Source organism: Oenanthe melanoleuca, chromosome Z (genome assembly GCF_029582105.1).
Source record: "Oenanthe melanoleuca isolate GR-GAL-2019-014 chromosome Z, OMel1.0, whole genome shotgun sequence".
Classification (NCBI taxonomy): domain Eukaryota; kingdom Metazoa; phylum Chordata; class Aves; order Passeriformes; family Muscicapidae; genus Oenanthe; species Oenanthe melanoleuca.
This window is the reverse complement of record NC_079362.1, coordinates 6083631-6107272: the sequence shown is the minus strand read 5'-3', so window position 1 is coordinate 6107272 and position 23642 is coordinate 6083631. Positions and strand designations below refer to the sequence as shown.

At 38.5% G+C, this 23642-nt stretch overlaps 1 protein-coding gene across 2 annotated transcripts in view; it reads right to left on the bottom strand.

Moving 5' to 3' along the window:
- EDIL3 (EGF like repeats and discoidin domains 3) overlaps positions 1 to 23642 on the bottom strand; it is a 236791-nt gene that overhangs the window by 163264 nt on the left and 49885 nt on the right. For both annotated transcript variants that reach the window (XM_056513351.1, XM_056513352.1), the window contains exon 2: positions 5426 to 5554. In XM_056513351.1, the coding sequence (XP_056369326.1) occupies positions 5426 to 5554 (129 nt within the window). The remainder of the gene's footprint in view (positions 1 to 5425; positions 5555 to 23642) is intronic.

Below are 23642 nucleotides of genomic sequence, written 5' to 3'. Positions count from 1 at the left end.
TGTTTTTTTGTTTTTTTTTTTGGCCTGTGAAGGTGATCAAACACTGGCACAGATTGCCATGAGAAAGCTGTAAATTCTCCATCCCTGGAAATATTCAAAACTCAGCTGGAAATGACCCTGAGAAACCTGCAGCCCTGGATCATCCACTGAGAGATGAGGTTAGGCTACAGACCTCCACAAGTGCCTCAGATCTTCAGCTATTCTGATTTTGTGAGTGCCAGTGCTTTAATTTTCATTATTCCAGGCTACCTTATTTACAGTTAAGATGAATAATTTCACATCAACTGCATAGTAAGTAATTTAAATTCTTTTGTAAGGATGGATTCATTTCACTTTTTCTACCTTGGAAAACCCATGAGTACAAATGTTCAACTTGTGGTGCAAACAACCCTCCTTTAAAAATAAAAAGGGGGCCACATACTGTAAGACTATAAAAGCATCTTTGAAATCATTCAGTCATTTCTAATCATGGCACTGAAAAGCATCTGCAAGACTGACAGGAAGTGAGTGGCAGCACTTTCATCTGTACTAATTTTTTTCAGAAGACCTTGTGCTGCCAGTGCAGAGGTCAGGAAAGCAAAAGTGGAGACTTAGGTTGTGGAAATAAAGCCACAAAGCAAACAGATCAGAGCACTCTGGGCCCCATCCATCTTTCTGAATTTCTATCTAGCAGCATGAAAAGGGAAGAACCCCTTTGATTCCTGCATTTCTGGATGAGAGACAGCAGCTGTCAAAAAACAGTTTATTTTGGATACTGGGAAGACTGAACTGATGTGGAAAAATGAAGTGCTAAGCAAGGAACCCCCAAATCACTTCTTAATCATGTGGCAGAATAAAGATGTCATGGGAAACTGGCATCTCTGATTCTCCTTCCAACTCCTGTCCCTCCACTCCACGCTGCACTTAGACCCAAATTCCCCTAATCATTAACCATAAGATCATTAACTTTCTTTTCCACCATTCCAAAATGCACACAGGCATTTTTCAAGCATGTTTTTTCAATAATGAGATCCTCTCAGTGAGTATTGAGTATACATAAAAGGTACAGACAGCTTTCCAAAAGGATGCTGGCAGCCCATTTGACATCTGCTATTTTTTCCCACTTAAATAAACTAAACATGTTGATCAGTTTATCCTCTCAGACAGTTATTCAATTTCAGATTTGGAAGGTCAAAACTGAGTAGTTTTAAGAGGCTCAGATGTTAAACATGAACATGGTCAACCCATGGAACACATTCCCACTGCCTGATAGAATAAAAAAGTTTAAAATTACTATTTTTCTTGTCACCAAGGTTGTGTTTCTCCCCATTTTCTGTTATGCACACACTAAACAAAACAGGAGTAATTTTTGTATCAAATAAAATTTCCCCCAGTGTCATTTTATAGATCCCCTTGTGTGCTGTCCATGGCTAATTAGTCATCCAAGTTGACAGGCAGCACATTACGAGTTTTCCTGAACAGAATTCATTAAAGGCTCTTATTAATTGTCTGTAACAGTTGTTGTTTATTGTATTTCAATAATTTACATCATTCCTGAGAATTACTTGTGAGCTATTTAAAAAAGATGTAACGTCTGTCAACCTCTCAGTAATGCATTTCAATGCCAATATTAATTAATTGAAAAATATTTTGTTTCAATATAGGTTAAAATTAATATTTCCCTATATGTAGGCAGCAGTGTGCTGAAGAGTTAACTTGGAACATAGTGTTCTTATTATCTTTGGAAAACATCCTGCTGTTTGGAATGTTTGATTTAATCACCATTTATCTGTTTAGCTAAACCCTTCTCCACCTCGCCAGAGGATGTGCTGTGCTGAAAAAAACTAAAACATACATTTTCCTGCCTGTCCCTATCTTATCCTCTGCCAGTTTATCAGATATTTAAAACCTGTTTGAGCACTGAAAATCCTGGCTGCACAAATAAAGTGATATTATACATCTATCACCTCAAGTCGTTTAGCACGACTAAATTCGGGATACAAGTGCACAGAGGAAATAAAGTGGGATTGCCATTAACAAAAGAGTAGGGTCAGAATGGGAATAGCAATTTGAAATAAACAAAAATTACTGTCACAAGCACTTTTTATAAATCTTGGTTTAGACTTATAGTTACAGGGTCAGAAAGAAATTAAGTATGGCAGAAAAGTATTATTTTTCTACAGGTGAATTTATAAAAACACATTATTAATTAAATTTCTTGGCTTGAAAGTGGTATTATTATCAATATCAGGTTATTTTAAATCTTACTTCTATCAAGGAAATAAAGGGAGCTGCATTCTTGAGTATCCATGCAGCTCCAAAACTGTTCTGAGTATTTGTTGATCTATTTAGGGAAGATTTCTACCTAAATGTTTGATCTTCCTGGGTACTTGTATGCATCTATTTTTTTTTTCCCCACTGCATAGCTCATGACTTGCTGCCTGAATGGGACTGCCTTTTATTTACCCACATTAATGCATGATTAAGTAGAGCCCCTGTTGTCTTTTGCTGTGAAAATCCTCCTGTTTAAGGTATGTTCCTTGAAAAATTTATGAGTTCCCAGCTGGTGCCCAGAGTTCAGCAGTGCAACCTGTCACTGCACAAAGTCTGACAAGGGGGGTGCAGACAACACCCAGCTGCTTCTAAAAATTTCTGTGCAGCCCTTTTGTAGGAGATTGAGTGACACAGACTCTTCCCTGTGTTGTTTTTTGGTTTTTGTCTTTTTTTTTTTTTTAACTCACCCTCCTCTTTTCCTCCTACATGGTACCTCCTGACATCCTAAATACCAATTTTTAACTTAGTGTTTTCAACTACACAGAAAATTGTCAAGAAGCCTTTTTTGAGATATGAGGGATTAAGAGATTAGCTTTAGGGCAAAAACTCATTAAAAAGCCAAACAGAAGCAACCTTTGCTAGCATTCCTTCTTAAATCTTACATCTAATAAACACTCTTTGTAAAAGTGATCACTCAGGGTCTTGCACTCCTCTAGACACATCTTACAACATTATTTTATTCTAAACACTTCAGTATTTGAATTAATTGAGCTGACTGACTAACAGCTTACACTGATTATCATCATTTTCATAGGAAAAAAAAATATTTTCTTAAAATGCCTTTTTTTTCCAGTGGTTTATATGACTGTGTGCAGGGGTACACAATGCAGAATAATCTTCTACTGCTAAAAAAATATTATTTGAAATTGTATTTTTAAAGTTTTTAACAAGGCTAGACTGAATCCATACCTGCAGCGGACAAGACAAGTACAAACTAAATTAACATCTGGGATTTTAGTTACTGTAGGAATATTAATAAGTTCTTTACTTAACCAATGTTGTCCAGCAGATATTCCCCATGGATTGAAAAACAGAAATGTAACATCCTGCTTCTGTAAGTGCTGTGATTGCCTCGTATTGTCAAGTTATTTACTTATGCTTTACTCTGTTTACCACACTGAGTTTCTGTTGAAGTGCTTGAAGATTTTAGTTAAGTATATGTGTATTTTTAAAAGCCCTATTAATGCTCATCTGCTAATTAGAGTGACAATTATCACAATATTATTTTTTTTAATCCAGATTCAGTCATGTCTGGCATCCTCCCAGATACAGGCCATGCAAATTCCTGCACAATAAATCCAAAAGTTTCCTGAAGTGAAGCCATGTCCAGGCCATTTTCGGGTAGCATGACCTTTATCTATATGACAAATTCATGCACTGATAAAAATTATAGGGAAAAGAATTAAGGAAGTGTCTTCTGGCTTCTTGTGTGGCTGAACCAAGGCAATGAGCACCTCCTTGAGCAACTCAAATTTTAGGTGCTTAAATTTGCTACAATGACATTTTAGTCAGAAAAAAATGGAGTTGGTGTCTGAAGTTGGTCATTCTCCCACAGGAACCAGCTCCATTTCTTTGCAGAAAGTTTAAGTTAAAAAGAAATCAAATTAAATCCAAATTCCCTTAAAATTGCAACGTGTGGCACTTAGAATTCACTTTCAAAACAGCAGTAGCATCATTTTGAGGAAAGGAAATTAACAAAAAAACCCCTCACAAACAGAACAGCCCTTTGTTTCTGGACTATGGTTTGCTCCCTTTACCCCATGGCTGATATACTTAATCCACAGAACAGTAAACCCTGTTTCCCCCTGCATAGTTTTTTTAAAGTGTATTTATTAAATTAATTAAATTATTAAAAAATGAGAACCCCCACAGTTGAGCCCAGCTGTGACAGTTCCATCATTTTGCTATGTAAACATATTTTTGTACCTTTTTGGGATAATACAAGAGCTCAGTTAAATTTCAGTGAGCTGTCTACTTTCATCTTTTCCTTCTGATTTTCTGATTTTCTCTTTAAGTTTTCTTAATATGTGGGCCTGACCTGCTGGAAGTTTTGGATATACTGCTCAAATTTAAGCTTAGTTTGAGTCAAGTGCACATCACAAAATGTCAGTACATTTGATTTGTGCTCTATAAACTCATTTAATGATTAATTAAAGCCTCCAGATGGGTAACTATTTTGAAATTCAAACAAGTGACCAGTATGTCTTATTCTGGTTTCCTCCTATGCTGTTCTTGTCTCTTCATTTGCATAAGAAAGTGTTCTTTACTCTAGACACTGGTTAAAACTATCAGAAATGAAGATCTGAAGGACATTGGTTGAAGAAGGATACATGGAATTAGAATTATATAGAATGATCTAGAATTGTCTAGAATCTATCTTTGAAAAATGTTGGCATCTTTTAAGTCACCACTATGGACTTTTTGTGAAGTGGAGCACTGGACTTTTCTGAGTAATTACATTCTGCAGACACTGAATTACTGTTCATTATTGTTAATGAGCAACTGTTAATTATTGTAGAGATGCCTATGGCACAGATATAAGGTTAAAAACCCCAATAATGACCAATGTAATGACCCCGTTGAATCCTTGGGATTTTAGATTTATATTTTCCATTTATTTTTAATCCTGCAATTCTTTGGTGTATAACTCTAAACTTCATATCCACAGCTGCTGCTCTCCCATTTTGGGCACACATAAAAATTCCTCTCCAGGCTGGGAATCAATGACACCTCACTGCCTCAGGCACCCAGAGATGGGAACAAAAGTGAGCTGAGGAGGGAGCAAACTTGGGGTAAATTATTTCATTACCTGAAGCTGTAATTGGGAGATTAACCCCGAAGATGTAAACGGAGCAAATTTATAAAAGTGCGAAAATTTGCGACTTAGGGTCTACTTTGGGTGTAGCCCTTGGAAGGCTTTGTCTGCCCTAAATGTCCCTGAAGGGCCCTTCAATAAACAGAACTGATTTTTATTAATTTTGTCTGGCCTCTGTTTTTGGGCAGCCCCAACAAGGCGTCACCACCACCACGCGGAACGCCGCGGGCAGGACCGCTGCTCGGCCAGCCCGGCGCACCGCAGCTGATTTGGCAATTTGGTTTGATCTGCACTTACCAACCTCCACAAGGCTGGAGCAGTTGGGGTCCGTGAAGCCCTCGGGACACTCGCAGGAGTAGAAGTTGTCCCTGAGCCCCGACAGGCAGATGCCGCCGTTCTGGCACGGGTTGGAGTCGCACACGTCCGCTGCGGGCACAGGGAAAGGAAACAAGGGTTTTGTACAAAAGCTGACAAAAAAGGCTCTAAAAATGTATCAGATTTTTGGTAGCTAAGCACAAGAAGAAATTGCTAACTCTTATATCCTTTGAATGACTTTTGGCTGATTCGGTTTTGCATTTATTTATTTAGTCGTCTTTCCCTAACCTTCCACCCCACAAAATGTGTTGGTCTTAAACTCAATCTGTTTGCAAAAGGCAATATTAAAAGGTATTTCTTTTACTTTTTCTGACCTGAAGACACTCAGGATATCTGTAAATTGCATTCTGTCACCAACAGGATACCTGGAAGCAATCCTAAAGAACACGCCCTAGGCTTTGGTCAACTTTAATTTAGTAATTTTTCTCAGATAGTTTATCTTATATTTACACACATTTTCACTGATCTCAATCTTCATCTTTAAAGGCAGGTTTGTGCCCTCCATTACTCAGCATTGGATTTAAAAATAACAGTATTTTGTGCAGTAAATGCATCTGAAAGAGTGATCCACAAATAGATAATTATTAGAAAACAATTACATTATTTTTTTTTTTTTTAATTGGAAATTGCCAGGCTTTTTCCCATGTAATTGAAAAGATTTAGGGAAAATAATTTGGTTAATGTTAGCAGTACTGACATTAGAGCATGTTTTGGATTACTTTGGTGGTAAAACTCAACTCAAGATTTTGACACCTTTCCTGCACATGAGTTTCAGTTTAATCCTTGTTGTGAGAATTTCCATCTAAACATTGGTTAAGAAATGTAACTGATGCACAAAAATGCCGTTAGGAATTCTGTGGATCAGTTGCACAGAAAAACCAGTAGTTGTGCAGTAGTTTGCTAGGTTATTTGTTTATTTATTTATTTATTATTATTTTATTTTTTTTTAGGGTGCCTTCATGACACAGAGATCTGCCACATCTGATACTAAGTTTTGTTTTAAAGACTGTCCAGCTGATGGAGAAGTAAAGCTATTTGAGAAAAGTAAATTACATTTCCTAACTGAATTTAAATAAGCCAGGACTTTTCATTTTCTGCTTTTGTTGCATTATTGGGGTAGCAAAGGATGCTTGTTTATGACTTTATGGGGATTAGGAAATTGGTTATTAAAGAACAGCTACTATTAAATGACAACTGTATTCGCATACCTCTAATTAAATTAATAAACTAAATAGCATCTGGAGCAGGAACACTTATCATGCAAATCCACATGGATATTCTGATTAAAAGGAGAGAGGATATTTTTGCTGCATATTTCCTGATTTGGTGTCCCTCTGATTTCAATTATGCCATTGGCGTAAAAGACAAAAAGACAAAATAGTGTTTAAATTTCTAAATTTTGTGTTGAACGGCAAGCAGAATTCACACAGAATTTTACATTACACTTCCAGAAACTGAAATCTCCTGAAATGACCAAAGTGTGGGCAATCAACTGCCTGGTTTTAATTTGCCTGAAAATTCGTGTTGGCTTTTTTCAGCCTGAAATAAAGAGACCCAACCTGCGGTTTGGGACTAATAAAGCAGATGTTCTCCTCTGTCAACAGCCATTTATTTCCATGTTCAGGAAATGACTGCACTAATTGCTCTTTTGACCCACCACCTTGGCCTGTCAGTCACTGCTGTGATTTTTGTAATGTCATTAAACCGCATCACAGAAATAAAATGAATGAAATTATTTCATTCATTAAATAATAAAAAGGGGTTTTTGCAAAAAGAAAAGGAAGGAAACACTGGTAACAAGAAGTTCCAATACCCCCCCAAAAAAAGAACCCAAAAAAATCCTCCAAATAAAAAAAAAATTTAAAAAAAACCCCAAAAAAAAACCATAAAAAAACCAACCAAACAACAACAAAAGCCAAGCAAAACCAAAAACAAACAAACAAACAAAAAGTCAATTAAAAAACAGCCTATCCTGCCTCAATCAAATAATGCTAATGAGGCCTAAAGAGGAAAAGTCTATACTGTAAACAACAGTGGTTAAATTATAGTATAAAATCAAATATGATGAAGTCAGAAAAATGAGAAGCTGCACAATTCTACTCAAGAGGAGGCATCAGGCTGTGCAAATGTTGAAACTTAAATTACCAAAAATCAAGTAAAATGTTATCTCTGTTATTTATAGCTTATTGTCTGTGAAATGGTGCTGAACAAAATAAATATCAGCTTTGAATCAACAGTATCTTCCTCAATTTACATTTTGTGCCTCTTGAGAGGACTTTCATGCTGAAATATTGAAATCTAATTTGTTATACATTCCACTGAGTTTGATGAACAGAATTTGATTTTGGAAAGCTGATAGAAAGAAAAGCTGACATGGGTGCATTTTGTCTTAACACTACTGATAAAGGAATTTGTTACCATTAAAATGTGGCTCAGCTTTTAACACAACAGTGGTTTCATAATTTGACCTGAGAGATTTTGTGAATGGAAGAGCAACATAAACCCAAAAAAGGAAATAAATCTTTGACAATAATTCTTGCAGGAGTCTGCCCTGTGCTGATGACTTTCCATGGTGATTGGCAATATGCTGTTTGTGCAACAGACTGTGTAATTTGACAAAATTCTGCAAATTAAACAAACACTCCAGGAGAAATTCAATTATTAAGAAAAAATAATCAAAAGACCAATTATTATTGTACTTTTAAGTACAATAAGAGACTCTGAAAGGATTCCAGTAAAATTCAATGTCAAATAGAAACAGTAATTCATGTTTGTCTTTCCTATGTCTGACTAACCTTGCACTATTCTTTACATGACCTCTCAAGTGTAAAAGTGTCTCAAGACAGCACATAAACCTTTGGTACTTGATTTAGAATCAAGGAGTCCTAAATTTGTGGGATTTTTTATAGTATTATTATCATTTTTCTGTGCATCTTCTATTTCTTCAGAACATTTTGAAGTCAAATTAGTTCTTGAGCAAATTGTCCATTCTCTCTTTGGAAACCATGGCTGGTTAAGAATTTTAGAAAAGTATGACAAAAAGAATAAAATCAAAGAGATCCATGCAAACTCAAAATTAGAATTTTAATTAAGTACCCTCCCAAATTCTCCAAACCCAGGAAAAATTATACAGCAAAACTCAAATAAAATGGTGATATATTTGCTCTCTAATAAAAACTAAGATTTCTTTTTTTAAGGAATATGATGTTTTTTGTCTGTAATGAATGACTCAATCAATGAATGGATCTTTGTCATTCAAGCACCCAGAAAAAAACTGTTCTGCAGTCCATCATGCTACTTTACCTGTGTCCACATAACTACTTTTAAGCCACATGCTTTTCAATAAAATACTGAATGTGCAACCATTGCTCCTTTCCACAAGCAGGTAGTGGGTAGAAGTAATACATCCACTCTTTGCTGAACTTTAAACATTAATATAACATGTTTTTTGATTCCATAAAACCCCATAAAAACAAAACATTTTGTGATTCCTGACTGAGGAGCTCAATTCTCTGCCTGACAGCAAAGGACAGCCTGAAAAGAAGGAGCCCAAACCTGGTGTGTATAAATAATGCAGCACTCTGTGATGCTAACAGTGAGCCCATCAATCCCTGTCAAGAGCAGAAATCTGCAGTTTATGAAAACCACTTTTGTGGTGTGAAGGCTGAGGGAGATGTGCAGAGGGAGAAGCTCCATCCCACAACCACCTGCACCTCCATAAACCATTCTAAAAGCAGACAGACCAGCCCCTTACAAACTTCCCATACTGCACACTAATTAATCTGCAATGAAAAACGTGAAAAAGGATTATTTACTCCAACTTAAAGCTTTTCACTATTAAATGTTACAGTTTCTGGGACAGAAATACCTGCCAAAAAGCTGAAGTACAGTATCCTGAATTGGGCCTGAGAGAAGCATTCCAGTCCCCATGCACAAGATCATTAGCCTGAAATGGAGACAATTTCCCTCAACTATAACACCTAGAATGATAACTATTAGATTTTTCTGGTAAAACTGCTGCTCTGAGAGACATCTGCTCGAGAAAATAATATGATGATAAAGAAAGAAACCTGCCTTAAAAAAAAAAAAAAATCATGTGGATTCACATTTCAAAACTGTAATTGTAGAATTGGTTGAATAAAGACCATTTTGGTGTTTGGGCTATGTTTCCTTCTATAATTTAAAAATAGATCTCATTCTGTAAAACAGCAAGTGTGCGTGGAAAAATTCAACCCTCTTTATTATTTCATGTGATGGGCATTAAATATAAATATGAACACATTGGGTAAATATTATATAATGAGGCAGTGAAACTCACAGCAGCTGATACTGAGGAAAATGTGCTGATGCTCCAGCTGCAAACAGAATGACACATGAGTTTATGATGTTAGACACACAGAGTTTTAGGGAGACCCTTTACTCTTTACTTTACAATGCTTACTTTACTCTTTTTCTATACAGTTTGTGTTTGAAAGTTCAAGCTTTTGGTTCCAACATTGATGGGAGGAGGAGTGCCATCATTCCTGTCTAAAACAGCAGCCATAATTTCATAATTTCTACTCAATTTCCTGTGCAGCTACAGGAAATATGGCTTATTTTAAAAGCTATTTCGAAAGAAATAAAAATAATGGCCATTCACTTTGATGAGAATAAAACTTGTTCCAAAGGAGAAATCTCCAGGCAGCACCAAAGGAATTAAACAGACAGTCAACAGAAATCTGGTATAGATGTTGCAAAAATAAGCACCAGCTCTGGAGCCAAGAGCACCTAAACTTCAAGTACTTGTCACCTGTAGCATTTCCATGTTAAAATCAATTTTCAGAAAAGGGGCTTTAATAGTTTCCTGATTTACAGAATCATCTGCACAATGCCCAAGGTCACAACTATTTCTCCAGAACTGATGCACTGCTGAGAAGCAGAACCATAAATCAAGTTGAAGACACACCTGTGCAGAGATGCAAAGTGTGAACACAGAAAGAGATGAGCTCTGCAGTTCTTTTTAAGAAATTTGTATGCTCTTTCTTCAGGTTTAATGGTGATGCAGCTAATTTGTTTCTCCTAGGGTAAAAAAAAAGGGCAGCTGGAATAATTAAATTGTCTCGCTTATTATTTGAAAAATAAGGTTTCTAGATACCAATAGCTCATCCACCTCCTTCTGCTTCTTTTCTAGGCTTACCATGCAGGTAGAAAGTTCAGCTAAATTTCTAGCTAGAACAACCCTGGAAGAGTGTCTAAATGGTTTTAGAAAATGCATAAAATGATAATATCAATTTTGAATGTCCACTTGCTGACCAAGAAAACTACAGGGGAATGTAAATCTCACAGCAAAAAATTCATGATTTTATCAAAGTCCTCATGAAAATCAAGGAGATTACTTCTGAAAGCCTCTGTGATCAAGAGACTCTGTGAACTTAAGCTGTAGCTTGCAGTTGTGGTGGAGAATTGCAAAGAATTTGTGTAAAACCAGGTGTAAAAAATGTTTTCTAATTTTAACTTTTTCTGGTCTTGTAATCTGACGAGATGCACCAGCTGATTTCAGGAAACCTGAGATGGCATTACAAAAAAAAAAAAAAATCAGATTATTCTAAGCAGAGAATTACCATTTGAATCCCACTCTGGGACTGGTCTGAAACATTAATCCTGGGTGAAGATGAAGTGCTGACTTAAGATTTGGATTTAATCTAATGGTACAATACTGTAGAAGTGTGTCCCTACCTCAAGAGTTAGAATAAAGCCCTAAAGCAATGTCTGCAGAGATTAATTTCATAATAAATCCCCTTCTGCCTTAAAAAGAGTATAATCTCTTGCCTTTTTAAAGGTCTGCACTATGAGCTACTTTATTAATTTGAATGTGAAAGAGCAGCAGGTCACTGCACTTCAGCCTGCTGTGTTATAGACCTCTCAAACATCTGATGTTTGACAATATGCAGCACAAGTAGAAACAGAAAACAGCTTAAAAAGTAAACTCTTTTCTCTTCCATAGGTTACAGAGAGTTCATTTCTATGCCAACAGGCTCTGCAGGGGAAAGAAAAGAATATGAACTATTCCTGTCATTTCACATCTTCATTAGTAAAAAATGGATCAAAAGTGATTAAAGGGGGGACGTGGTTGTGTAACACCATTCTGAATGTTTTTACAACTTGTGGGAAATATTTCATGCACAGGCTGCTGTGAGGATTTGAGGAAAGCTGCCACCAGCCCAGACAGGGTTTCATCAAAGGGAAAAAAGAGAAATATTCCCCTGCCTGCTCAGCTGACAGCACAGGCAACACCACCCCCAGCACCTGATAAATCTGAATTTCTGCTCCTGTTCACATCTATGGGGTGAGAGGGGTTTGTGAAAAGGGAGTGAATAAGACCTTGAGACTTTATGAACAAGGCAATTAGGCTAAACTGTCTTTCCGTTAATTTGATTTGTTCAATTAAAATTTTCAGTTTTTCCAATTCATGACAGAAATACCTTATCAATTCCAGTCACTTGTCCTTCCCTTTCAAAGCTGATCAGGAGATTTTTAGCATTGTGTAGCACTTGAAATGTCTCAGTTAATAAAATATTTGTATTTCTTGCCCATCCCATTTTCCACGAAGGAGCAATGAATGCACATAGTTCAATCATCAGCACAGTCCTTCAAAATTAACAGTTCTAAGTGATTATGATCTTCTCTAGACAGGTGACATCCTCTTTCCTTGTTCTTACAGACTTAAGAGATGCACCTATTTTTACTGTCTTGACTGTTTTCTTTCCACTCTCTATTTTCTCTTCACCAGTGAAGCAGAACGATTTAAAACAAAATAAAAACACTCACTGTGGATTTATCACTTTTAAATGAAAATAACCAATTTTCATCCACATCTTAGATCTTGATTTTGCCTTTCCATTTCTCTTTTTTTTTTTTTTTTTTTTTTTTATGGTCCACAGCATTTCAGGTTGGCAATTTGGAAGAACCAGGGTGTGTGTCTACATTTGTCCATACACACACATACATTTATCTCCACACTTTTATATTTACACATACTTCATATTTATGGAAATGAAAGTAGTTTGTTCTTCCTTTGTTTTCCCTACATTAGATGTATTCATTCTTTGGTTGCTAGGCAATCTTTAATCTCAGCACTGGTGAATTTATCTTTTCCCATCCTAAGCAAATCCAAATTTGAAAGTTGAGCAATTAAAAAGTCATCATTAACAGTTTTTAAAACTCTGATTATGCTTCATCATACCCTTCTAGCTCCACCAAAATGAAACACTGTGGAATATAAGTTCTAAGCATATTGTCATTACAATTTGAAAAGTATTAATTGATTTCTAGTTACTTCTATTTTTGGATATCCAACACCTTATTTGGCATCATGTTCTTACAAGAGGTGCCAACACTACTGAAGTGATGATGTTTTTCATATTTACACTGTATGGAGACTCTGGATTTTGCTTCAGGTTTAATGATTTCCCTCTGTGTGATCTCAGGGTGCCCCAGTGACCAGCTCAGGATCAGAACCCCCACCTGAATTCAGCATTTTTGGGAATGAATCCAGCTCATCCCCACCAAAATCCCTCTGCAGGAAGGAGTTAAAGGAGTGTAGGATGTGGAGGCAACCAAGGGATTCCCTTGCAAAGCCCACCAGCACTCCAGAAGTCAATTTTAATTTTTTAACCAACATGCCAGCACTGAACACATGGACACCCTCCACAACAACCTCTTCTATCACACCAAACCCTATCCAAAAAGATTATAAAGCAAAATATTACGTAATTTTTCACCACTACAGTTTACTACATTAATTTCACACACTTTTTGGTCACATGGATATTTAGTTTATTCACCACAGAAGTCCTGCCACCATCAAAAATAAATAAAACACATCACCTAGAGAGATATCTATATATCTATAACAGGAGTGCCAGCTTTCATTTTCCTTCTGGCTTTACAGGAAGGTGATGCTCCTGATCCCATTCAGAATAACAATTAGGCAGTGCAGATATGTGCCTCTGGTGTGAGGTAATGAAATAGTGAGGGCATTTATTACAGCTATCAGCTGCAATAAAGAGCTGATTCTGTTTGTTTTGGACCATGCAGCTGGCAGTACCATGTAAGCTCTGTGGATGAGTGATGAAAATCCTTTAGGTCATTTTTGCTAAGAGCCTCTGGAAGGGACAGATGTCATTTTTTACCTCATTTGTTCCAACTTGTTCACAAACAGAATGAAATCCTAAAACTTTTTACGCTTTAAAAAGACCCCTGCAGAAATCCTACAAAAAAAAAAACTTGTAAATGAGCTTTGTTCCAAGACTTTTTCTCAAATATGATATAAAAATGGATTAAATAATGGACCTACCAGGTTCCTTGTAGCCAAAGCCACCAGGCAAGAGCCCCAAATTGGGAAGGGAGCAGAGTGGCTGAGCTGGAGCCTCTGCAGAGCACATGGGCTGTGTCCAGCTCACTCTGCAACATCCCAGGGGGATACTCCACAGCCCCTCTGGGTTCTGCCTCCTGTGCTGGGGAATTCTGGGCTCAGCCCCTGCCTGTGGCTCTGGTGGCACTGCTGAGCCCTGCCCTGACCCTGCCTGCACCAGGGACAGACTGGGACACACAGAGATACCCAGAGACACTCAGGGACACATTGGAACACCCAGGGAATCCGAGAGACACTCAGGGGCACCCAGGGACAGGCAGGGACACCCTGGGACACTCAGGGAGACACAGGAATACTCAGGGACACTCAGAGACACCCAAGAATACCCAAGGACACCCAGAGACAGACAGGGACACTCAAGGAGCACCCTGGGACACTCAGGAACACCCTAGAACCCTCAGGGATGTGGGAGTCCAGAGTATTCCTCTGGCTTCCCTGGGAGGTTTAAGACCCCCCTGGTGGGGTCCCCAAAGACCCTCGAATGAGACCCAGGTGTCTCAGGGGCTGGATTTAGCTCCTTGGAACAATTTACCAACATTGAGAGAAGAAATGCAAGCTGCAAAATAAATAGAGTGTAAATTAGACTGTTAGAATGTAGAATTAGCAGATTTCTAGAATGTTTGTGATAAGGGACACGTGGCCAACATGGAGAATTGGGGGTGTGGATAACTCTTCCTCCTTCTTCTCCGTGTCATCCATGCTGGGTGACACGCTGGCACTTTTAGATTGGATGAGAACAGATCTGGACCATGTAACAAGATTGTATTGTATTGGGGGTCATTTGTAAATACCTAGTACGTAGTTTAGACTATAAAAGATCAGTCCTGCCTCTGCCAGGCAGATTCTGCCATGGACGTCTGGCGAGCAGACTGCTGTTCGCTGGACAAAGCATTCCTGAGATAAGGAAGAATAAACAACCATGAAAACCTCTAAGAACAGCTCCTGCAGTCTCTCATTGGCGGGCATTGGAGAGAGCTGGGTTCCAAACCACCTGCATGTCCTCCAGAGGTGATCTCAGGTCTAAGGAGACACCTCGGGATGTGACACAGGGACACTCAGGAACACCCAGGGAATCCCAGAGACACTCAGGGACAGACAGGGACACCCTGGGACAGACAGGGATGCTCAGGGACACTCAGGGACCCCCAGGAACACTCAGGGATGCTCAGGAACACTCAGGGATGCTCAGGAACACTCGGGGGCACCCAGGGATGCTCAGGAACACCCAGGGATGCTCAGGGACACCCAGGAACACTCAGGGACCCCCAGGAACACTCAGGGATACTCAGGGACACCCAGGGACACCCAGGGCTGAGGCCCCTCTCTCTGGGCTCCTCTCCAGGCTGAGCAGCCCCAGCTCCCTCAGCCTTCCCTGGGCTCAGGGATGCTCCAGGCCCTGAATCCCCTTTGTCCCCTCCCCTGGAGCTGCCCCAGGAGCTCCCTGTCCTCCTGCCCCGAGGAGGAGCTGGACACAGCACCCCAAGCACTGAGAGTGAGCCTCTGGGGGCACACAAGCCATGCAGCAGCACAGGTTTAGCTAAGGTGTAAACTGTGATAAATTCACTTGTTGCTCCCACAGCTGTTACAGCCACTTCACTACACCATGGTTTGCAGGAATATTAAGTAAGGAAACAGTTTATACATGCACAGACCTCATCTCAGTATGGCCATGCTGCACAAAAAAAACTGTATTCTTGCCAGTGGGTTTTAATTTTTTTTTGTTATCTGCTGTATATTATAAACTAAACCTAAAAAAGTAGGTTTCTTATACTGTAATCTAATCCAAAACAAGCTTATTATTTATTACTGTTATATATCTAATTGTGCTGTTTTAGGCACAGACAAGAAATACTCAACCTCCAAAGTCTCTCCATCCTGTTTCATACAGATATCCATAATTTTGGGATTTCCCCTATTATCAACAGATCTGTCTGCAATTAAACAACGTGTTCTACACTATTAGAATCTTCACATATATAAGAAATGTGCAATCTCTAGGACGAGATCATGAAGTGAAAGAGTCTGAAGTTTAGAACCACACAAAATAGTAAAGGCAGAAAAAAGAACAACAAGGAAAAAATTCCTGGAGCTGGCACCATTCTCATGCTTGGAAATCCTGTCTGCAACATTTGAAAATGAAGAGCTGGGAGCAGCCATTGAAAAAGGATGAAAAAGGAAGAAATCAGTCAGAAAAGAGAGTAAATTATAGATGTTCACAAATGGAGTGACCATGAATGTGATGCTTTTACTGTACTCTATTGCAACAGGGAGCTTAAATGTTATTTAAATAATAGTACATATGGATCCTTGACTCCTGAGCCAGGCAACATCCCAGATACATCCCAGGGGCCACAGTGGACCTGGAAATAAACCTGGTCTCCCACTCTGACTCCAGAATGGGGAAGAACAAGGAGGGTTATCTAACTGGTCTCTATTTTTTTTTTGTTTGGCTTTTTTTGTTTTGTTTTGTTTTGTTTTTTTTTTTTGTTTTTGTTTTTTGGGTTTTTTTGGTTTTTTGGGATTTTTTTGTGTGGGTTGTTTTTGTTGTTGTTTTTTGGTTTGTTTTTGTTTTTGTTTTTGTTTTTCTTGCAGCTTTGCTTTATTAACTGCACCCAGGTAATGTGGTGTGGCTGTAAAGCAGTGCAATGCAAAGCAAACCCTGACAATTAGAACAGGATGTTCACATAATTTCATGTTTGAAATGCAATTGCTGCTCTCACACACTCCTGTATCTGCATGCAGAGTGTATATTTTTAAATCACAGGACTAAGCACAGAGTAAATCCCACAGGGAGGGCAAAACAGGAGGAAGCAGATGAAAATAACAAGTATTATGAATACATATCCATAAATCAATTTAAGCTATTAAAATGAAAATAACCAAATTAATTCCTTCCTTCATCCAGTGTACAGGAACAAAGGGAGGAAGGTGATTATAGTTTAACAGGTACAAATACAGTTTTGAGTGTACATTAATGGCTCCTGACCCTTTTCCACTTTCCAGATCTGCCACAACAGAGGACTGTGGGGGTTTTTCAGATTAAGAACAAAGTTTTTACATGGATTTGCATGGGATTAGCACCAGACCAGTGGAATATGTGTGTTATGTATATATACAGTTCTGTGATTGCCACCAGCCTCCTTCTTCTTCCTGTCCTTCTACTTCAGCTTATTTTCAAATGAGTTGATAGAATTAACTTCATTCATTCATAACTAATTCATAATTAATTCAGTTTTCCCTTCACCCAAAACACCAGTTCAGCCCCATCCTACACTTACAAGTGCTATATTTTATATTTTGCCATTGCTGCACAGCAATTTATGCCAGCCCCAAACAACACAGTAGTTACAGCACAACCAGGTGATTAGAGAAGCCTCATTATTCATCAACAGAACATATAAAAGGGTTGTGAATGCACAAATATGTTGCTGCAGCCTGATCTTGACAAAGAGACCATGATAAAAATGACTGATAAATAGATTATAAAACTCCAGTCTGAATTTCAGCATATTTCTCCTCAAACGAAGGTATTAAAAACAACCCAGAGGCTCATTAGGGAATTCCCTTTTCCCTCTATTTGTGAGCCTCATTAAAGGAATGACCTGTTATTTTGTGTGTTTTGTAGTTGTGTGTTTGCCAATGGAACTTTTTATTAATTGGAGTAAAGCAGTACATAATTCTATATATAGAGAGAGAGAGATAGATAAATAGATAGATAGATAGATAGATAGATATAGTTATATAGTTAGATATAGATTAGATATAGATATAGATATAGATATAGATATAGATATAGATATAGGTATAGGTATAGGTATAGGTATAGATATAGATATAGATATAGATATAGATATAGATATAGATATAGATATAGATATAGATAGATATAGATATAGATATAGATATAGATATAGGTATAGGTATAGATATGATGATATAGATATAGATATAGATATAGATATAGATATAGATATAGATATAGATATAGATGATATAGATATAGAGATAGATATAGATATATTAGATAGAAATGGAGATAGAGATAGATATATACATGTAGATTTTTTTTTCATAGGTGCTGATCCCTCCCTTCTCTAAAGTCAAATTATTGTCTGTGCACTTCTCTGTGTTGCTGGGATCTACAAACATTTTAACTGCTGCCATTTCCTTGCTTTGCTATCTTGCCCTCAAACCAGCTCTCAGTAAGTTCATTTTCCAGTGAGCTGTCCCAGACCACGAGCCAGTTACACCCACAGTTAGTCACCACTGTGGGGCTAGGACACCACCCTTGCCCTAAATTCCATTTTTCTGCCCCAAAAGGTGCTCTGTTTGTCACCCTGCAGGTTGAGCTGCCTCAAAGACAAGGAGTGCACCACACTGAACATCCTGGATGATAAAACCACTGTTTGCATAACACTTGGCACCCCTGCAGGCTTAAGGGCCAATAAATCTCCCAGCAAAGATGGAAGCAGAAAAAAATAAACTCTTCCAGGGAGCTGGATCAGATCTCTGGTGCTGGGCCATGAGCTGTTACACAACAGCTTCTAACGAGATCAGCTGAATCCACTTAAATCCAAAGGTACCTGCCCCACGCTGGTGCCAGCCCAAATTAAATTATTAACTCTGTGGTGTTGCTCCAGCTCAATATTGTCAACAGCAGCAATACCTGAATTGTTTTCTCCATTAATTGAACCACAATTTTTTAAGATAGTTTCTTAGGCTTTAATTTTCCTCATAGTATTCTTTCTACCCTTTCCTCCAATTTCCTGTCTCATTTTTCAATCCAGCCACGTTTAAACCACATTTTCCACTTCTCATATGTTTATGATTAGTTCTTTACTTTCTAGCCAGACTTTATTTTGTGGTTTTTGGGGTTTTTTTTAATTTTATTTTATTTTATTTCAGGCTCTGTTAATGGTTTGTCTTCCAGTCTGTGCACAGCCTTTCATGATTTTCCCCTCGTTACTTATCAGCCACATCTTTCTTGCTATGCAGTTTAAAGCTGCTGTTTCTAAGAAGCATCTAGAAACTCTTGAGTTCCTGAGAGTATTCTAGTGGCATATCAATTATGTCTCAGTGGTGTTTCAGAATGCCAGGTTACTAACCCAGAAATTGCTGTAAATGGCTCCTTCTAGTCTTGCTCTAAATCAAACATGCAAGAAGTATGCAAGACAATTTGGAGAAATCAATAAAGAAAAAAACATTTATCCCCTGCTTGTGTTGTACAAAAATAAAAAAGCCTGAAAGGAAGCAGACATTTATCACACTGGACAAAGATATTTGCTGAATTCTCCTCCTCTGCTATTCAGAAATAAAGTGATTTAGGTTATGAAAGCGGCATTTGAAGCGCCAGGATATTTTATAAAGTTCAAGAAAAGTCAGCTCAAACAACATTTTCAGCATTTTGCAACCAGCTTCGTCTTTATTCACCTACCCTGGTAGGTGACTGAAAGGAAGACAATGTTATATTAATATTTTCCTTTCAGCAGCTGCCAAGGAAGGCTGACAACACCGTCTGAAAAGCTCAGCTATTGAAAGCAATCTACAATATCACAATAGAAACCATCCTGAGTCATTACAGATCAAAGCCAGGCACTACTGCCCTCCTCTACAGCTCTACTGAAACATGCTGTAAATGAATAAATAAAAGTTAAGCAAGGAGTAAATTTGGTAAGTTTCATTGTCAGGAGTGAAATGAAGACAACGAGTCTTCCCAGATAAAACATTTTAGCTTGGAGATAGATTAAAAACCGGGGTCAGAGTACTTAAAAGTAAACAAAACCATGAAAAGCACTGAATCTATCACTGCTAGAGACCAAAGTGTTTATCTTCAAAATCACTGTTTGGAGATTGCAGTTGCAAGCATTTCTGGAAATGTTTATCTGTTCAGCAGCATGAGATGCAGGTTCCATGAACTTTTATTTCCTGGGGTGTTCCATTGCTTCTGCTTTCAACAGCAAAATTATCAGCACCTCTCCACAATTATCCACTTCCTCATCAATCCATCTGACACCTGGGCTTAAAGAAATCAGGTACTTTCTAATATATCAGGTCCAAAGATTAGTGATGTTGGTGTGTTTTGTTTTTGTTTGTTTGTTTGTTTGTTTGGTGTGGGGATTTTTTTTTTTTTTTTTTTTTTTTTTTTTTTTTTTTGTTTGGTTTGGTTTTTGTTGTGGTTTTGTTTTGTAGTTTTGTTGGTTTTTTTTTGGGGGGGGAGGAGGAGCTTTGGGAGAGTTTTGGTCTGTTTTTGGATTTTTTGGGGAGGCATTGAGGGATTTGTTTATTTTTTGTTTTGTCTTATTTTGCCTTTTTTTTTTTTTTGTTTTTTGGTACAAAACCCTGCTCCTGCTGCAATCCCAGTAAACAGAACCAAACACAGACTATTAAAAATGGTGTATGGAACCAGAAAACACACCTCTGCTTATGGCCATCCTAAAAAAACCAAACCAAAACAAACAAACAAAAAACAAAACAAACAAACCCAAAAAACAAACCCAACAAAAAAAAACAAAACACAAAAAGCCCTGCAAAACCAGAAAAAAATCCCACAAAACCTATTTGAGGTCCATTTTAAGTCCCCATAGATGATTTATTCAATCGTTCTATTGCCAAGACTTTAAATCCCTCTGCCCACCAGTCTCTATCAAATATTGCCCAAGAGTTGATACACTCCTGGTATACCAAAGTGATATCACCAGCCCTGCCAAGAAGAAAGTCAAAAATTAAGGAGTAGGGGTTGTGACTGGATTATGCCTGACTCTGTGTAATGAACCTATTTTATTGTGAGTGACAGAGATGCTCTAGATGCCAAAAATCCCCTTTTTGTGATATCACTGTCAATGCTTCACAACTCTACCTCCAGTTCTTGATGATTTTATAACGAAGGGAGAAGACACTGACACTCCCTACATTCCTCTTCTAGTAGTTTTAAGCACTTTTTAAATTAAACATCTAGATTTTAAAGATATTTTACTGTGGTTTTTTCCCTCTCTGAACAAATTTGGCAAGAGCCTGGATGTTTTCTGTCAGCTTGGGGGTTTAGGGTGGTTTTTTTGTGTGTGTTTGTTTTGTTTTGTTTTGTCTTCTGCCTGCACCTCACTGTTGCCACGCAGGTCAAAGTTCCAGGTGAGCACAAAACAGAAGCAGAAGTATCAAACATTCATCTTTTCAGTGACAGACTAGGGCAGGGAATCTGAGCAGGGCATTTCTCAGGGCAGAACAAACCCAAAAGATCTCAGCAGCCATAAAGAAAGGACATCACCCCTTGTGTGTGATCTCATTTCCTCCTGGGAGAGCAAAACTTTTGGTGACTGATTTTTACAATATTTCCATGGAAATATTAGAAAGCTCAGTGGATTTGTTTAAATTTTACTTGGTTGCTTTGTGGGTTTTGGGGTTGGGGGCTTTTTGCTGGTTTTTGTGGATGTTTCTGGCTTATTTGGTGGGTTATTTTTTTCTTTTCCTTTGTTCTTTGTGTGCTTTGTTTTGGTTGTTTTTTGGTTTGTGCTTGTTTGGGGTTTTTTGTTGGGTTTTGTTTTGGTTGGTTGGCTGGTTGATTGATTGGTTTGTTGGTTTTGTTTCTTTTGGAGTTTTCTTGAGTTTTTTTTTCTTTTCTTGATGTGGTTTGTTTGTTTTTATTTTGTTTTTTTTTTTTTAGTTTTTGTTGTTGTTTATGGGGTGCTTGTTTGTTTCTTTTGGGGAAAATACAATTCCCCTGTCAGAATTAAGATTTAAAAGCCAGCCTACCATTTCAATTCTCCTGCATGCCAAGGCACTTTGATTTGGATTACTGCCCCACCAGAATCCAAGCAGGAAAAGAGTCATCTTACCAACTGCTAAGAATTCACAGAAAAAATTTTAAAATCCCAATAAAAAACCCCACAATCATCCAAACATGTATTATTTTAGATGGTTATTTAAAGAATGCTGTTTGAGACACTGCTCTTTGTTCTGGAGCTCAGCATTTGACAAAGGCTACTCTAACAAATTTAGGTGCCTGGACAATGGGCTGCAGAGTGGCCACACAAGTGATCCCTAAATGTGAAATTCCAATTCTAGGCCTGCTGAATGAGAAGCCTCACAACAATCCTAACATTTCAGATATTTACCTGACTTAAAGTGCAATCTGTTCCATGGGCATCAAAGGGGCTCTTGACAGACAAAGCACTGAGCATCCTGCAGGTTTTGTGCTCCCAGTTTTGAACACCAAATTAAATGGAAACCAGGCTTGCAGGTGCTCCTAAATCAAACCACTTCTATGTGCACGTGGCTGTTTTGAGTTCTGAGATCCATAATCCCTTGGAAATGTGGTGTTTTTTATCATTTTGGCATTCAAGATGTTCAGTAAATGCCAGTGTGTTCCCCAGCTGTTTGGGCACAGGAATTGTGCCACTCCCCTCCTTCCCCTCACTCCTTATTTTTAAACACACAAATCAGGATGTGTCTCTGCCTCCTTTAGATGCCCATGTGGCTAACACATTTTACAGGATCCCAGAACCATTTAGGCTGGAAAAGACACCCAAGATCTTCTGTGCCTGATCCCCACCCTGTCCCCAGCCCAGAGCTCTCAGTGCCACCCCCAGGAATTCCCTGGACACCTCCAGGGATGGGGATCCAACCCTCCCTGGGCACTTCCAATCCCTGAGCTCCCTTTCCATGGGGAAATTCCTGCTGCTGCCACCCTGAGCCTGTCCTGGACCACCCTGAGGCCAATTCTTCTTCTGTTCTGTCACTGGTTCTTGTGACACCCACCTGGCTGCACCTTCCTGTCAGGCTGTCTGCCTGAAATGTTCTGCTTATTTTAAGCTGGGCTGTACTCTGAACTCCAGCTCACAAACCTAGAAACAGCAAGCAACAAATTGGTGAGCAATATTAAGGGGCTGGTAATTTACAGTATCACTGGATTTAGAGCATCTTTCTCTCTGCTCTTCTCTGGAGCTGCTCAGAGGGAACACTCTTTTCTCATCAATAATCCATTTTCTCACCTTTGTCCCTGAGTCCTGCTCTTCTCCTTGCTCTCTTCCCTCCCTGCAGCCCAGCTGGGAGCCACAAGCACAGGCAGGAATTGTCCCTCCCAGAAACAACACCCCTCACTCTCTCCCTGCAATGTTGTGAAGTGGATTTGGAATGTTCATTTCATCTCTGACCTGATGCAAAATTCCACCTTGATTCAAACACCACGACCCTGATGCCTGGTCATCCTCTTTCACAATGCTGGAGCTCCCAGAGACTTTCTGCTCTGAATTCCTGGCCTTTTCCTCTCTAATTCCCCCTTTCCAGAGAGAATTCCAGACCACTTTTAGTCTGCAGTGCTCTAAATAGGCAGTGATATATTCCATTTAATTGCCTGTTAAACGACACAAAAAAAACTCTTCAGCAGTGGCTGATCCTGTGTCTGCTGCTGCCTGGCCTTCCACAGGCAGAATTTCTGTATCAGATTAAAAGAAAAAATAAAAATAAAATAAAAAAAAAAGCACACTGGAAGCCACCAGCAACAAGAGGAGCACCTTGCAGTGCAAGAAATGCTGCCACTTCTCATTTCACAGCAGAAGGTAGTAGGTCTGAAATAACATCTCCTCCTCCAGGGCTTTCCTGGAAATTTGTGATTAGCATGATAAAAAAAAGGGGAGAAGTCATAATAATTTTAGTTTCTAAATATGAAATGCACTGAGAAGCCAGTGCCTGTGCTTTTATTACTTATTCATGAGGCTAAAAACTGACTACAGA